This window comes from Delphinapterus leucas, chromosome 3 (genome assembly GCF_059928025.1).
Source record: "Delphinapterus leucas isolate spDelLeu-1000000601 "Yukka" chromosome 3, BTC_Dleu_Yukka2, whole genome shotgun sequence".
Lineage (NCBI taxonomy): Eukaryota > Metazoa > Chordata > Mammalia > Artiodactyla > Monodontidae > Delphinapterus > Delphinapterus leucas.
Window position 1 is genome coordinate 89,624,763 of NC_143131.1, and position 18,516 is coordinate 89,643,278.

At 36.4% G+C, this 18,516-nt stretch overlaps 1 protein-coding gene across 7 annotated transcripts in view; it reads right to left on the reverse strand.

Annotated features, from left to right (window-relative positions):
• The window catches only part of FBXL17 (F-box and leucine rich repeat protein 17), a 480,781-nt gene that overhangs the window by 291,050 nt on the left and 171,215 nt on the right, over positions 1 to 18,516 (reverse strand). The window contains exon 7 of one of the 7 annotated variants that reach the window (XM_089909153.1): positions 8,198 to 18,516. The exons of the other annotated variants lie outside the window; for them this stretch is intronic. Coding sequence (XP_089765279.1) covers positions 18,474 to 18,516 — 43 coding nt within the window. The 3' untranslated portion in view covers positions 8,198 to 18,473. Of the gene's footprint in view, positions 1 to 8,197 lie in introns of those variants that run through there. 7 annotated transcript variants of the gene reach the window in all.

Sequence of the window (18,516 nt, forward strand, 5' to 3'; positions counted from 1 at the left end):
GAAAGCCACGATAAGTCTACTAAGTTTTACATTTCCTCTTGCATGTAGAAGATACTGAAAGAGGCAAATATAGCTATGGGGAGCTTCAAAGGCCTGAAGGTATACCTTGAACCTTACTGGAACAAGGAAAAAGAAACCAAGATAATAGGTCCCTAGCAAGTAAATGGTGGTATTTCAATTAGTATTCCCATATTTTAGATTTGTAAAGTCTCAGAGAACAAGAATCAGAATGCCCTTGGCTAATATTACAGACAATTACTCTGAATAGAGAAATCTACTCTGGAATATCAAGTTGTAGGTATGTTCTCATAACCCTCACAAGTCTAAGCCAGACAAACTCAACTTTCCCACCCCCCTTTTTCTTGATTATTCAAAAAACTACTTAAGCAAAAGGATTACTTAAGAAGACAACATTTCAGATTTGCGAAAACCTGGTGATATGTGATACATCCTGCACGGCATATAAAGATATATTGTGTTCAGACCTTTCATAATGGGTGAAATTAACACAAATATTTCATTTTCAATCATATTTTCTTAATGTACTAAATCAATGATGTTAAAAATCCTTAAATACTATACAGATATAAAAATGAAAATAGCAAACATAAGAAAATAGCTATGAAAAATCAACTTAGATCCCAGGATTATTTTCTCACTAGGATAGTAAAAGTTTATAGATTTTTCCTATATATAAAATGAAATATCATAGCAATGAGAATTTTAATTATATAGTATATGCCTGTTTGTCACTGAAAAAAAGTTAGAAAACCTAAATCACAACGGGTTATGTTATTTTGTCAAATAATTAAAAATAAAAGGATCAACCAGTGACTCGGAGGGTCTATTCCTACTTATTATGATGACCAGGTTTTACAAAATCCAGATCCTAAAATCCATGATGAGACACAATGAAAGGATGCACAATTAATATGTCACTCGCAATAATGTCTTTTCCGCAGCACCAAAGGCCTTTAAAAGGGTGAGTGTACTATAATACCAAAATAAGATTTATATATCCTAGAAAACAGGTTACACACTGATGAACACATTAAATTGACATAATGGCTCTTAGTGGTTATAAATGTAGCTTTTTCCTACTTTAATTGGCAAGGACTAGACTGACCTTTTCTCTATAATTCTAACTACAGTACAGTAATTAGACAAACCACTACTTACTTCTGAAATAAAGAGGAGAGGAAGAAAGCTCTCAGCCACCAGCTTTGAGAATGCAGAGTAAAACTGGGTTGGCATTCTACTGGGGGAAAATGGGCCACCACACCAATAAGAAAAATCATTTTCCATAAATTACGTTCTATGTTTAGTTTAATATCTGAACTAAAGAAAAAAATCCCAGATGAAAGCCCTTTTCATATACTTAGAGACAGTCCCCCACTTGAGGATAAAAACCAGTCCTAAAAACAAGTTTGAAAGTAAAAAGAAAAGAATTAAGATGTTACTTGGGACAGATGGAGGAAGGGCAGGATAAAATCCCTAACTGTGATCCTGCAGGCATGTCTTCCTTGGGCCTGCATAACTTAGCACGGAGGTAAGAGTCTTGACGGGGCCTTAAGGAAAAGGCTCAGCCTCATGGCTGAGGCTGAGAAGGGAGCAGTTTCCCTTACCTAAGAGCAACCACCCTTTTTTCCACCCTGTTTCTGGGTCTCAGGTGAAGGTCGGCCAGCCCTTAAGCCGTTTAGCTTCCAAGGTGGGAAACACTAGGTCCCTGAAGGAGAGATGGGAGAAGCTTTCTTTTTCAGCAGCCCAGATTGCACATAAGTGATCGCCTCTCTGCAAGACCCTGGGGAGAGAATCATGACATGCTGAAAGAAAAAACAGTGCAAACTCAACCAGTGAGTGAGTTCTTATCACAAGTTCTTATCACCCATTAGCATGCCAAGGCCTCCACACAGGTCACACTCTCCCAGCAGCTGCAGTAGTTGGCAGTCACACCACTGAGCACTGATAAATCAACTCAGGACCCAGAATTATTTTCTCATTTGGACAGGAAAAGTTTACTCATTCCCCAATATGTAAAATGGAATATAATTGCAGTACGAATTTTAGTTAAATTCGTTAGTCACTGAAAATAAGTTAGAAAATCTAAGTAAGAGCCAGGGACCATCTTTCATCAGTGAGAGCAATGAGATTTGGTATATAAACATCAGTTTAAGGGAGTCATTGTACAATATGTAAAAATCCAGGTTACACAAAAGTGCAACGTACAGTAATTAAAAACTATCTACTCTACCTGGTAAGTGAATAAATGACAAATAAACAAAATCATATGCAGTAATTTTCTCTCACAAATTCTTGGGTCACACGACAATTACTTCTCATAATGCTTATCAGACACAAAAGAGACATGTGAATACTGCTTCTCTAAAGAGTTCACTTGGAATAGAAAACTGTATTTTACTTATGTGACACTGGGCCACTTAATCTCGTGTGCCTTGGTTCCCTTATTTGAAAAATGGGAATAATAATAGTATCTACCTCACAGGGTTGTTAGAAATTTACTATATGTAAAGCACTTAGAACAGTGGTTAGCAAAGTCAATGCTATATTAAGTGTTAGTGTTTCAGCTGTTATTCTATAATGATATGCAGGTAGGTTTTTTAAATCCTATGGCTATTCACAAGTCTTATTAGCCTCTCCCTACCCTCCCCTGCTCTGGGAGGCAGAGACCATTTCTTATTCAACTATGTATTGCCAGTCCTAAGCACACTGCCTGGCACATAATCAATGACTAAAAAAAAAAAGAAAAAAAAAAAAGGAATACAAATTATATTGAATCAAACACTAATATTATAATATGACAATGTTCTCATCTAGATGAGAAAAAAGTCATCTAGGCCCACTATGATTCAGAGCATGAATTTCCTACACAATAAATTCAAATGTGACAAGCATCTTCCTTTAACATTTGATAATATCTAATTAAGAGATAGTTATAATGAAAGAGCTAAAAAATGTTTCATTTTTGCCAGGGCCCAGCATAGTGAACCTCTATTCCTTTATGTTCTTTCTTAGCATTTATTCATCATTCAGAAACTAAACTCTCAATCTTTTAAATGTATTATTGTGACATCAATGGCAAGGAAAGCAGATAAGAAGGTTCAACTAACAATCAAATATTAGGAAACTGGCTAAGATGTCAACAATGCAGGACATTAAAATATTTTTAAAAATCTGTATTGAAGATGTGGAGAGCTACACATTGCTCAAAACATGTTTATCATTACAATCACACCTGCGTGCAAAATAACATGTTAGACCTCTAAGGAAGAGTGGATTTGTTTTATTTATACATTTAAAATTGTCCACCACTGCCATAATTCACCCTGAAATATTTCTCCCTTTGGTTTCAGAAAAATAAAGTCTCAGTTGATACCCTGATGCAACATGCTGGATCATCAATAATCCAGCAATAAACTATTGTTCTCTGCCAGTAAACCAAGTTTCTCTTCTAACATTTGCAAGCAGTAAGTGATAGTTAAGAATGAGCTTTCCCCTGAGCACCTGGAAATAAGATTGTCCTCTAAATTAAACTATAAAATTGATCCAAAGTAGAACAAATGAGCAAAGATAATAGTCAAAATAGCTCCTAGGCCAAAGCAAGAATTTGACATCACATCGTCATCACAATGACATTCACAGAAAGGTATCACTGGGATAAAAGGGTGACCATATAATTTATCATCCAACCATGATATTAGGCCAGACACAAACCAGGACTGTGCTGCACGAATTGAGATATACAATCACCCTAAATCACAGGAGGAGTCGGTCCTGTTGGGGAAAAAAGAATACAAAACAGTAGAGCAAACTGCGGTATTGCTCTTCCAAATACTATAATAGGAAGCCTGTTTCATAAATATACCATTCATTTGGTCATTAATAATGTTTTAATCCATGTCTGTTCTTACAGTGTAATTTTGTGTTATTTAACTTGATTATGTAACTTTCATTTACTACTTATGCCTTATCTCTGGGATGTGGTGGGTCTTTTTGATCAGTGGGATACTTGTGTCTTATATTTCTTTTCAAACCCCATATTCCAGCATTGTGTACTATAAACTGTAGATGGAAATCAAATGCTCACTGACTGATAGTAATAATAATTATTATTATAGCTGGCATGTATTGAGTAATTAACTACGTGCCAGAAACTGTCCTAAGTGCTTTACATGTATAATCACATTTAAGTCAGACAAAAACATTATGAAGTGAGTACTACTGGAATCTTCATTTTACAGATAATAAGACAGAGGGAGACTAAGCAACTTGCCCAGTGACAAATGTGTAGCAAGTGGCAGAACCAGGATTCAAATCCAGACTGTCTGGCTCCAGGCATAACTACTATGCATACTGTCTCTTAGTGGAAAATAATTATTTAGTGCCTAAATAATTTTATTAAACATTAAAAAACATTAAATTTAAACATTAAAGTTATTATTATTATTATTGTTTTGTGGTACGCAGGCCTGTCACTGTTGTGGCCTCTCCCGTTGCGGAGCACAGGCTCCGGACACGCAGGCTCAGCGGCCATGGCTCACACGGGTCCAACCGCTCCACGGCATGTGGGATCTTCCCGGACCGGGGCACGAACCCGTGTCCCCTACATCGGCAGGCGGACCCTCAACCACTGCGCCACCAGGGAAGCCCTAAAGTTATTTTTAAATGCTCCAAAATAGGTGATGATTGCATCCAGGGTTGGCATGGGTATGAAGAAACAGATACTCTTCTCCAGGGATATAGACATATATTGATATAATCGTCTATAGGGAATTAAGCAAGATGTATAAGAAGTTTACATATATTTACCCTTATATGCAGGAATTCCATTTCAAGAATTTAACCCTAAGGAGACAAAAATTAAAAGTACACAAAGACACAGGTATAAGGATGTTCACCATACAGTTATTTATAAGAGTAAAAATTGGAAATAATTAGAATGACTATCAATAAGAGATTGGTTAAGTGCAATGTGCTAAAACCCTACCGTAAATCCATGAGAAATGGTGAGAGGTATCTATATTTATTAAAATAAAAATAAATCCGTAGTATATTGTTGACATAAACACAGACTGCAAAATAGCACACACAATGCAATTCCAAACGGAGGTGGGGGGAGGACATGCACATATGTGCGTATCTAAAAAGATGTTCACCAAAATGTCAATAATGGAAATGTTTAGAAAGTGAGATTTTAGAGAGTCTCCATTTAAAAACAAATATTTACTGAAAACCTCCTTGTGTGTGTGTTGTTGTTTTGCCAAAGGGGCATAAAAGAAACACAGGAGTGTACAATCTAGAGATACCCAGTTCCATTCTAGGCCATGAAAGAAAACAAGTGTTGATGGCAAGTAAGTGGCTATAATGGAAGGTAAGGGAGAAGCTCAGCCAAGTGGGACCCAGCAGCCTAAGGGCCGCCTTCACCACTAGCAGGCTGTGTGAACCTAGACAAGTCACAGGTGATCTTTGAGCCTCAGTTTCAAAACAGCAAGATGACGAAGTCACATGAGGTGTTCTCAGAAGTCTTTTCAACCCCAAAGGGCTGTGGTTAAAATTTTCAGAAAGAGCAGGTAGAAATATAGTAATGCCTCAATCCCTTGCCAGTCACAGGTGTATTCTGCAGTCTATTAGTTTACACGTTAGACAGTTTGTACAAGATGTGAAATACCAAAACCCGGAAAATGAGAACAGCAATGAAAACCCATAAGCACACTCAGGCACTCGTTATTAGAAATACGATTATTCCTCGGAGAGTGGGAAAGCACACTCACCTAAGGCTGGAGCCCACGGGAGACCCCTCGCTATCCCAATAAAAGCTCATTTCCAAACAGTTGACAGTGCTCTTGTAACATTTCACTTTTATACAGATAAAAAAACTACAATATGATCCATCTGACATTGTGGTATTTATACTTCTACTGACAAAAATCTAGGGAAAAGAGTCAAGTGAGACCTTGATGTTGCATTTCACTGTTATTCAGATATATCAATAATCAAATCTGGAGAGCTGCCAATAAAAATAGAATAAACATCATTAGCATTTTAATAAACCTGCAAGCCACAGGGCTGGAAAAACAAAGCAAGACAGAGCAAAGGGAAATCAGCATGTGCAGTGTCTTCCCTCTAGCGGTTTGCCCCCCCCCCCCCCCCGCGGCAGTCCGCTGTATCCTCCCCACTCCACTCCTGCAAAACACACACTCCAGGGAGATGTCTCTGTATTTTAAAACCTCTGATACACCTGCCCAAGCTCTAAAGTTCAGGGGATGTGTTGCAGTCTTTTTTTAAAACTGAGAATAAATAACCTGATTTTTAAAATACTTTCAGAAAGTGCTGATCTTTTAGTTATGAAGCATTTTGAATGTCAGATAGTCAGAACGTGATTTAATATGTTAACTAAATAGACCCAGATGAGAGATCAAGGAAAAGTGGTAAGAAGATGGGAAGAAAAGAAAAAAGAAAGAACCGCATATATGCAATAGATGAAGAGTCATCAGTTTACAGGTAGAAGGCTGAGTTACATGTCCTTTGAAGCTACTTCCAAATCAGATCCTAGGATTCTTGGAATATATCAAACACAGAATTACATATAAGCACTCAAAGTAAACAGTTAATTTCCTTAATTTTCTGTCATTATATTTCCTCAACTGAACCAGAAATTAGAAATTGAAAGCCCTGCTTCCTTAGATATTTTGAATTTCATTTAATCTCCTTATTAGTCCATCATGTGTGTGTGAGTATGTGTGTGTGTAGATAATGTTAAAGTATATTCTGAAAAGTGTAACTCATTAAAATATACAGTATTTGGATAAAAACTGCAAGTGAAAAACATTCACAGAGGTAAAGTAGCTATATATTAAGGTATTTTACTTTATGGCAACATAAGTAGGGGTCACTGGTTTTTTTAAAAAAAACCTCCATTTATGAATCTGAAAACACTTCACCCATTTAATCTGAAAATAGAGTCATTTATGAAAATATACAATAATGAGTACACACTAATTGCCTTATTTTCTTCAGATAATTGTGAACACTTCAGTATTACCACACAAGAAGCAGTAAATAGCCATCAAGAATCTGCTAGTGTCTTTAAAATGTTTGATATAAGACCTTCACTGTCAATTTGCAGGGAACCATGAGGCTACAATGGTGATAAAGCATCAATGATGGATGGTACCACCCAAGCCACCATTCTAATAATGAACAAACGATTCATACTCAAAGTGCTTTTGAAACATGATTAAGCCTCCAAACATTTCACTAAGGTAGGTTCTCATTAACTCAATCTTATCAAAGAGAACTTAAATAAGTTTACCAAGGTTATATAGTGAATGACAATGATAAAAATCTGGAACAACAATAACAACAACAACAAAAAACAACACAAAGAACCCCAGACTCCCATAGTCCTCTGCGAGCCCTATTCATTAGTATTGCACAGAAGCCTTTCAGGGTAATTTATTTCATTGCTCCGCGTCTAACTGACCTTCTCTGGTAGCCACTGGCAAGTGTTTGCCAAAATGTCACTGACCAAAAAACTCCTTAAAATGCCATGTATTATAAAATGAATATGTCAAGAACCAGATGAAAATGTCATCAGTGACACTGACAACAATAAAAGAAAATACTCTATAGATTGAAGGAATGGAAGAAGATCCAAGTTAAAGGGGAAAAAATTACCTGAGAAATGCCATCAATGACTTCATCAACAAAAAAGTAAAAGAGACCACGGCTTTAAGTAAGGAAAGAAGGCATAAATTAAAGGGGGAAAAGTTCCTGAGAATCAACTGCTCTGTAATGGATCAGAAAGAGGAAAAAAGACTCCTTTTACAAAGGCTTGTGGGAAAACTACAACATCTCATTTACCGATCGTCCTGTTATGCCTGGCGGGGAGACAGAGGCGACATGTCTAAGCACCTGTGAGAGCTCTTCAGAGCTGAATCCCAAAGTCGCTGGTTTTCTTATTTGCATGTCAAAATTAATGACATAATTTGTGAATGTCAACAGCAGTCACAGCAAATTAAACAGAAATTGAACAAAAATTTCCTCTGTGTTGCCCTTAAAATATAAAGTCAAAAGTTGTTGGTTACAGATAGCCAGTGGGAAGCAGCTGCATAGCACAGGGAGATCAGCTGGGTGCTCTGTGACCACCTAGAGGGTTGGGATAGGGAGGGTGGGAGGGAGAGGCAAGAGGGAGGAGATATGGGGATATATGTATATATATAGATGATTCACTTTGTTATAAAGCAGAAACTAGCATACCATTGTAAAGCAATTATACTCCAATAAAGATGTAAAAAAAAAAAAAAAAAGAGGAGCTTAGGACAAAATAAAAGTTGTTGATTTTTCCCACTCTGAAGTCTTTGGAAATAAGTTTCACTCATACATATACTTAAACAACCCAGTTGGGTGTATCTACTTTAAAAAAAAAGAAGTAATTTCACTACAAAATTACTTTACACTAAGATTTGGGATATTTTATTTTATTTTAAATGTTTTATTTTATTTATTTTTGGCTGTGTTGGGTCTTCGTTGCTGCCTGCAGGCTTTCTTCTAGTTGTAGCAAGCGGGGGCTGCTCTTCGTAGCGGTGCATGGGCTTCTCATTGCGGTGGCTTCTCCTGTTGCGGAGCACAGGCTTTAGGCACATGGGCCTCTGTAGTTGTGGCACACGGGCTCAGCAGTTGTGGCGCACGGGCTTAGTTCCTCCGCGGCATGTGGGGTCTTCCCGGACCAGGGCTTGAACCTGTGTCCCCTGCATTGGCAGGTGGATTCTTAACCACTGCGCCTCCAGGGAAGCTCAGGATATTTATTTTAAATGGACCTAGCTTGCAAATGTGATTCTTAAAATAAATGATTGCAGCTCGATGCTGATGATTATAATATATTGGGGGTATATTCTGGAATTTGCATCTGGATATGATTGGCACTTTTAAATAACAGCTTTAACAGAACTTTCAAAATAACAAGTGTGTATTTTGATTACCTGCCTGAGGATGAGTTGCACTGAAGATTAACTACAGTCCACGTTTAACCCTAGGCATTTTGTTCCACCTAAATGCTTACAGGACACCATTATCTCAACAATGAAATGAAATCAATGCCTATCAGTGCTAAAAACATGGAGAGGTGCACGTTAGGATTTCCTGCTACTTTGAATTACTATCTATCCCATGTTCTCCCCCATACATACTCCCAAGCCCATCAGTGTGGATCACCACAAATTCTAAATTCTTTACCAAGTACAGTGTGCACATATACAATCTATTTAGAGGATTGAAACGTAGTATACAACTAACAGTGACAAGTTAGCAAAGATAAATGTAACCATTCAAATTAAACATTAGAAAGATACTGTCAGTGGGGAAAGAATCACAAGTAAAATATATGTGCATACAACAAGCAACAGGCGTGTAAAGTTATTGCGACCTTGTCCCTTTTTAAATAGCTACATTTTCAAAATGGGAGACACCATCAAGTAGCAGCAGTGTCTGTGTGGATGTCTGAATGTCTGTCAGGGCCTGCCTGGTGATAGTTTATACTTCTCCCCCTTTAACAAGCTTCACTGTTACATGTTACACTGTACTTGGAGATGGATGGCTGCCAAAAGCCATCACCAAAAAAGAAAACAAAAACAAAAACAAAACTCCTCTATAACATAATGATGACTCAGTATTGGAAATAAACTCATAAAAGAAAAATCTTGGAAACAAAAAGAAGATGTACATCTATTTAAAGATATAAATTACTAAACATTTCTAATTCCAATAAGACCATAATACGCAAAATATTAACTGTGTGATAAGTGATATATATTTCTTTGAAGATATTTATCCCACAAATGTCTATAAATCTGCAGAAAAAAATGTTACAGAAAAACTCTTCTTTTTTTTCCCCAAATCATTACTAAATTTAATGAAGAAAGCCAGGGCATTGTCTTGACATATTTTGTCATCCCCTTTCCAAATAAATTGTGGCCTCTCCCGTTGCGGAGCACAGGCTCCGGACGCACAGGCTTAGCGGCCGTGGCTCACGGGCCTAGCCGCTCCGTGGCATGTGGGACCTTCCCGGACCGGGGCACGAACCTGTGTCCCCTGCATCGGCAGGCGGACTCTCAACCACTGCGCCACCAGGGAAGCCCCTTCATTCAGTTTTTTTTTAATCCAGCAAGGTTAACATGTTGTCAGACTAAAACTGTATCCAAGTACCTCACATATAAACCACACCCCTGTCAGAGAATTCAGTGTGTGCCTCTTTAACTCTTCAATTACACCTATAACGCATTTTTAAAGGCTATGTCTATATTCATTAAATGAACTTGACTCTTTTGACTGACTTATTTTGATATGCTCTATTTCTTGAAGAATGTGAACAGTTCATTTTCTTTTTCTTTTACCTTGAACATAAGCTTACGTTTACTAGGTTTATTTATATTGCCATCTAATCAATCAACACACATTTACTAAACTTCTGGTTAGGAGCCCAGGAATATGCAAAAGTCAAAATTCCCAGATACAGTTTTAATTCCTATGCTGTTATCAATGTCACATTCTAAGAAATTTACAACCCATCTGCGTGTAAGTTAAAACTAAAAGAAAAAAAATGCAACCTACTCTCTCTCCTTTCCCCAAACGCAGGAGTCTCCAGATATATACTCACACAAAACAAAATATTCATCTCTGTGTGTAATACAACAAAATATTAAAATACACTGGTAATTTGCTAATGGAAAAAAAGATTAATCAACACCAAAAATAGGAATTGAGTTTAAATTCAAGTTAAAAGGAAAACAAATGGAAACTGTATTTCCCAAATGAAACTACTTCTCCAAATACCATAATAAATCATGGAGGAAATGCTCCCAGGCTTCATTTAACAGGCAATAAAACCCTGAGGCAGGTCTGATTAGTGTGGTGCTATAGTAAATGGTAAGATGAGATATGATATACATGTCAGAATCACCCACTAGTCTTAATTAGTTTATTGATGTATGGTTTCTAAGGTGATAGTTAAAATTTTTTAAAAAAGCATTTCAAAAAATGAAAAGACTACCACTTCTATTTGTAGAATTTTTTGTGGTATTTTCGTCATAGGTATTAGTACCATTACTGCCTATAGGCCATAGAAGTTATGTCCTTACAAGACTTATTACTAAAAAACACAGTGTTGAAGGCAAACATGACAGTGATTAAGCTTCAGCCACAATTCTTCTAAAAGATGATCTCCTTTTTTTCCATTTCTCCCTAACTTGACAATAGGGTAGAAAGAGATCTATTCTGAATAATATGAAACGCCAAAAACGGTTTTAAATACATATAAAATCAAGGCCTTATATTTATGTATTCTTAATTTTGTATTCACACTATTCCTTTCAGAAGAACTGTCTCTTTTCCCCATGCGTTTTTTAGGTGATTACCCAAGATTAAATAGTTACACTAGAAACTGCAAATGGATGTTATTTATTGTAATATTTATTTTAATCAATGAGATGTATTTTATTATAATGCAAGTTAGATAGTACTTATATTCATAGACTCTACTGGTAGGTTTAACTGCTTATCGCAACCAAATGTATTTTTAAACTTAAAATAAGCTTTTGGAGCTAGTTTGATAGGTGAGACTGAGGTCAGGCAGATCTGCATTCAGTCCTGACTGCACTTCCTAGCTGTGATCGCCAGCAAGATCTTTTACCTCTCTGAGCCTTTTTTTTACCTCATCTATAAAATAGGGCATAATGATACCTATGTCACAGAGTTGATGTGATAATTAAATAGGATAATGAATAAAGCACTCTTGGCACCTTGCCTAACTTAATACAAAATGTTCAGCATAGAGCAGCTACAACATCAATGTCTGAATAACAAACTACACCAAAACTTCGCAGCTTAAAAAAACTGCTCTTACTTGCTTACAACTCCCTGGGCTCAGCTGAGCAGTTCTGCGGGTTTCATTCACAGGACTGCAGGAATCCAAAGGTTTGACTGAGGCTGGACGGTTTAAGATGGCCTCTGTCACACGTCTGACAGTTCGACCCTGGCTGTTGGCTAGACCTCTATCTCCATGTGATCTCTCATTCTCAGAGAGACTACTCTGGGCCTCTTCAGGTGGGGCAGCTTCCAGAAAAGCAAGTTGCAAGGCCCCTTGAAGCCAAACCTTGGAAGTCCCACAACATAATTTCCACTACATCCTATTGGTTAGAGCAAGTCACAAAGCCAGCCCAAGTTCAAGGGGATAGAAAAACAGATGCCACCTCTTGATGTAAGGGTAGTCAATATACCAATGCACAAAGGCATATAGGGATAGGGTAAATATGTGGCTATAATTTGCAATCTTCTAAAGTCTGTGAAATAGTGACAAATTTTATAGCACCTATGCTGTCTTTCAACTATAAATAATTGCAGAATTCATGTTTTAAAGGCCAAAAAGAAGTACTAGCTTGAGTTTTCCCCAAACCAGAGTAACACTGTTCTGCTACTTCAATGACAGATTCAAAAGAAGACCAACATCATTTAGGTTTCTTTGTTCATTTTTCTGTATTCTAGGAGTCCTCCACACTTTTCTATTTATTCTAATCAATATATTTATTTTCATCTGATTTGATATTTTTACCTTCACCATGAAGCTTTCTAATCAAACATTCCACAACAAACAGCATCACCGGGAAATCTGGATCAAGTATGCCGCACTTCTAGAAACTATGAAGTTTTGTAAAAGAAGTAAAGAAAAATATATCCTTGTAAAAACTAAATACACTTTTGTTCTTCTCCATGAAAGTGATCACTAGAGAAAAATCTAGTTTTGTGATACAGTTAACTAGCTAGGCTTAGAGATCTATTCATACCGATTTAAGCAGAAATAAAGAAAAATAAAGAAAATAATTTTTGTATCTACTAACAAACAAAAAGTAGAATGCCAAAACAAAACTTGAAATTTAACTGATTGCATCAAATCTAATTTTAATGAATATCTTCCTAAATTTCTTGTCACAGACCCGGAAAGTCACAAAGTGACTGCTATCAAGACTTCCTTTAACAGGTGTGTCTCTCAAAGATTCACTCCGAGAGCCACAGTCCTTAATACAATCCAATCTATTTGCTTTGGATAATTTCATAGGGCAGGACAGGCCACTAAACACGCTGCGTGATAAGAATGGCTCCTTAGGGAAGGAGAGAGATGAAAGAAATAGCTACTTGCTGTTTGACAATATGGTGAACAGAGAAGCAGTTTGGGGAATGACTAATTCCCCCACTAATGACATTCCTACATTTCCAATGAAGAACTGATTCCTAAAGTTGCCATTTTTTTTAGCTGAGGTTCTGTTACAACATGGCTTTATACAGAAACAGTTGGAAACTCAAGTCGTTTTCAATTTTAGACAAATTGGTGCTGCCCAAATTATAATGCTCAATAAAGGAAAACTTCAATAACATGAGGTATGCCTAATCTGTTTTTTAAGACATTTAAAAATCCTGATTATGTTAGGACAAGCCATACAAGAACCCCGAAACACATCTGTTAGAGAAAATGCCACTAGCCAGTGCCATCTTCGGTGGTTATTTCTCCCCCTGTGTGAACAAACCTCCTTAGTGTGTGCATTATTGAAACGAGATAATTCTTCTTGATAATTAGAGATTAAAGATAACCCTGTGCTACAGTTGCTGAAAAGGTAACCTACTCGATTTATTTTTAAAGGGAAACTTGTGTGCTAAAATACTCCTATTTTGCTTTAATTATTTCCAAGTCCCACATGGGTGATACATCTACTATATAGGTTCATATGGAATAATTACCATTTTTGAAAAATAGTGACCATTCTAACATTCTTTAATTATATTGCTTACTAATCTTAATTGCCACGATTTCAAAAGACAGTTCCAAAGTGCATCTTGAACAAACAGAAAAGCAATTAGCCTAAATTAATTGCTTTGCTGATGTGATTTGCAGTAGGTATGCTTGGTGGTTTTGAAACTCCTGCCACTGCTTTCACAAGTTGACGTTCTGATGATTTTTAGCCTATTTTTTCACAAGAGCAATTAACCAGATAATTGTTCTAATGTGAACCTGGACTTAAATCAGTATGTTTAGGTTCATAGTTACAATTAACCAAATATTAAACATACATTTAAAGAGCAGCACTTAAAAGTGCTACAAGGAAGAATGAAGAAAAAATATGCAACAGTTTTTTCATATAGCCACACTTTTCTCACCAAGAAACAGAAAAAAAGCTGTAACTGTCTCCTCTGCCTCTTTTCAATTAATACAAGGTGTCATTACATATGAAAAGCAAATGAAGTTTCTGGATCTTCATTTAAAAGTATTCCAAAGACTCTATTAAAAAAGCAGAAACCAACGATTCAACATTAAAGCCTAGGTATTGTTCAAAAAACGAAGCTATGGCTTTCAGATAAAAAGCATGCAATACATAAAGCAAGCTCTATCTAAATCAAGACAATGACATTGTCCTCACTTTATTAAGTATCAACTTTATTCAGAGGTAAGTAAATCTGGAAGAAGGAGGACATGTGAACCAGTTGCCTGGATTTCAGCCAGAGTTCAAGCCAAATTTAAAAACAGATTTATCCATCCTACAAAAGCAACATTTATAATTCCCTCAACACGTAGGTATTAAATTGCTTCTCTGAGCTGGGCTCTATGTGAGGTTCCAGGGGCTGAGGCTGGGGCAGAGGGCCAAAGATGAAGACGCAGATTCACCCTTGCCAAGAGAGAGATTCATAAACAAAACATTACACAGCCACACAATGATATATGCCACCAGTAGACTGATGGGCTATGGATTCAGCCAACAGTAACGTGATACAGCACTTCATTACAACCACCATTATTATTTTATCTTTTCTTTAAATATAAAGGAATTCACATTCATTTTAAGGGAAATTATTAGCAGTGCAACTATAACTGTTAATGAAACAAGTTTGCTTTTGTCAACTTCAATAAGCAAGGAGTTATTTTATACTACCTTAAACTAAATATTTTATCAGTTGAGGAATGATATACATAAAACCTTTCCATCTTCATGAAACAAAAAGGTTCAAGCTGAAAGTACTCTGTCATTCTTCATGTCTTCATGTATTCTTTTTTAATTTCTGAAAGGACCGTCATACGGAAAGTAGCCCAGGCACGTACATGTCATGTCTGCCATTTTTAATTAATACCAATCAAGTTCCAGCTATTTCTCCTCTGGTTAAACATGTGTGTACCTATCTTCTAAGATATTTCTTTATGCCACTGTTCATAAAATATTTTAGGCTGAAGCAAAATCTCTTGCACTAAATTAATAACTAATCACAGGAGATATTTATCATCTCAAGCCTTTTACAAGGAAATTGTCAGATTTAATCACCTTTCTCATATTTTCACTATTTACTGGGCTTCATTTATCATACATTTAAAAATTTTGACAACAGTGAGTTATTTTAATTACCATTTCTGGTTGGGGATTAAGAATAAGACAACAGCTGGGGGGAAGAGGGGGGAGGGCAGGAAGTCATAAATTTGTCCCAACAGTCAATAAACTATTCTCATTTTCATCAATAAGTGAAGATTTTGTTCATTGTTGGTAATTTTAAAATGGGTTTTGAGGTTAGGAAGCCTCCAAATTTATGCGTATACAGCACTGCATTCATTCATCATCATATATTGATACATTGTGTCCCATTCTTTCCCATAATTTGATCATGAATTCTGATTCATAACACATAAGACATAATTTTTTAATCCCACAAACTAAGTGCTTAATATAGACATTTACTCATCTTTATATTGTCTTAAAAACACAAAATCAATGGCAGCATTTAGAATAGCACATCCAGGAATACCAATAATATGATTCTATAAAAGCTCTGTTCATTATTATTATTTGCAGAAATGTTTACTTATGCATTATTGCTCACTAGGAACCAAAGACAAAGCAGAAATCGAAAATTACCATTATACGTTGGAACTATCATAAAAATTCGCATTTTTCTATACGACAGAAATGTGGACAATCAATAAGACAAACTCTTCCACATCAAATCCAGTTTCCATCCCACCTCCAGAACTGGAGTTAAAAATCAAAGCAGGCTGACATAGATGAGATAAAGACGACCTCATATAGATTTCCTTTCAAGTGACTGTACTAGGTTAAATGCTCTAATGTTATATATCAATTAATATTTCCTTTAAAATGATATTCGGCAATTAGAATTATTGAAAGAACCAATATCAGAACCGATACCCAACAGCACTACATACCAAACAATGAAAAAGTACCTTTAATTTGAATTTCATCTGAGGATAAATGCACAAATCGCTTTATCAGAAAAACTTCTCCTTCTGTAGAAAAATATCATTAAGCTATTTGAAAAATCACATATGCTAGGGAAACTGTACAGATTAGTTATGGCAGTTATTTTTTACCAAAGGTACTGAAACCTTCAATGAAGTTAACTTCCTCCTTTTTAACCCAGTAACAACTTACTCAAAGTATATACCACCCAGTATTCTCCTTCACTCTGCAACGATTAATTTGTTACAACTGACAGAGAGCATTTATAGATAATAAACTATTTGTAAAAGTAAGTGTGTATCATCACATGCTTAAATATCTACTCAAAATTCATTCTGAAATTCTTTTTGATATCAAGTATGAGCTAGATGTGGTATAAGACACAAAAACGAGCAATACTTTCTACTTTCCTTTAAGAAACTTAGTAAGAAATGAAGAGTGTTTATAAATGGAGTTGTTGGGGGAAAAATTGCTTTTTATTACAAAATTACATGTTTTTTAAATCTACAGGTCTTATCTGAAACTTTTACCGCTCAGATACCCCATACGGAAAAGAGAAGGCAACACTCTAATGATGCTCAGAATGATCAAGCATAGTCTGAGGTAGGATGACCACGTAGTTTATCATCCAAAGCGGGACATCTGGAACACAGAAAGGAGCAATGGCAGCGCAAGTGCTAACCCTGACAGAATTCCAAAACAACAAGAATGGGCTGATACTGTCCTGAGCAAATCAGGACATTAGGTCATTAGGTCTGAGTCAGAATAAGGTACTGGGAGACAGTGAGCCCCTCGTGGTTAGAGCTTGGACTTTGAAGACACAGAAAAATGCGTTCCAGTCTTGGCTCCACCACTTACTAGTTGAGAGCAGTCTAACCTTTCTGGACCTTAATCCCTCCATTTAAAAATGAGGTTAATTTCTTCCTCAGGGCTGTTGTAAAGATTAAATGAAACACAGGGTGTAAACACTTAGCACACTGTATGGCACAGATGGTAATAAATGGTAGCTATTATTAGCTGTTGTTATTATCCTTGGTTAAAAAACAAAAGAGAGAAAATATTATACCCTCCAACCTCAGGGGCACTACAAAAAGCAATCATGGTTTTAAAGAGAGGGTCTAATGGATAGAAGGACACCTAAGGCATCATTTTTGAAGATGGTTAGGGGGCCTGAATAGTAGTTACCCCAATATCATACTATTCTTCTAGGGATGGTCTTACAAATAACTGTGACTATAAAAGAGAGTATCAATAATAAGCCAACCTCAAACAAGCGTCACTAGCTCAGAAAGGCTCCATTCTGTCCCTGCAACTCTCCTAGAACTCAGTAAAATATATTCATCCTTTTTTAAAAAATATGAATAGATATAGAACATACTCAAAACTATGTAGTAAATTACGGAAATAACTAAAATTCAGATTTACTAAAACTCCACCTAACCAGCCCTACCACATTATTAGGCACCAAAAGTATGCAGATAGACTGCTCAGCATTCTACACTGGCAGGAGAGCGCTGCTCTAAATACCACCATGGAGCTGCTTCTATGGGCAGCATTATTTTTACCACCTCTTTATTTCCAAGTTTTCATGCTTTTATAGGAGCAAATTGTTCAAACTTCACACTCAATACTCCAAGGTGAAAAGTATTCCTCTCCTCCAGATCACTTAACTTTAATAGAAAACAAAATATTCTCCAACTCAAATTCAACCATGCCTGCTGGATTTAATGGATAGGTTTGTCCCCCTTGGGCAATCTTTGAACCTAAGTCTCTAGGAGAATTAAGTAATATTAGGGGATTGAAATGAAATAAAATTCTAAGTCCACTGTGACGTGACATTCACAGGAAGATGGTAGATTATCCACCCAGTCCTCGAACACTTATAAATACAATATATAGCATATGTTCACAAAACAATTCTTGGAAATAAAACACAATGGGCACTCAGCAAATATTTTATATCACCAACACCTGCTCAAATCCTCTTTGAACTTTATTTCTAAATGTCACCGTTTTTTATTGAATCAATGGAAATTTTAAAGAAGAAACAGAATAAACATCCAGAGAAGATCAAGGGAGTTAGAAAAATCTTTATAGAAAGCCTCATTGAGTGCTACATGAGCCAGGATGCTGTCAGTCTCCCTGAAAGGGGTGGTGGAGTAATCTGTCACTCTACAACTTCAATCTCAGTATACCTAAAAGACTAAAAAGGACT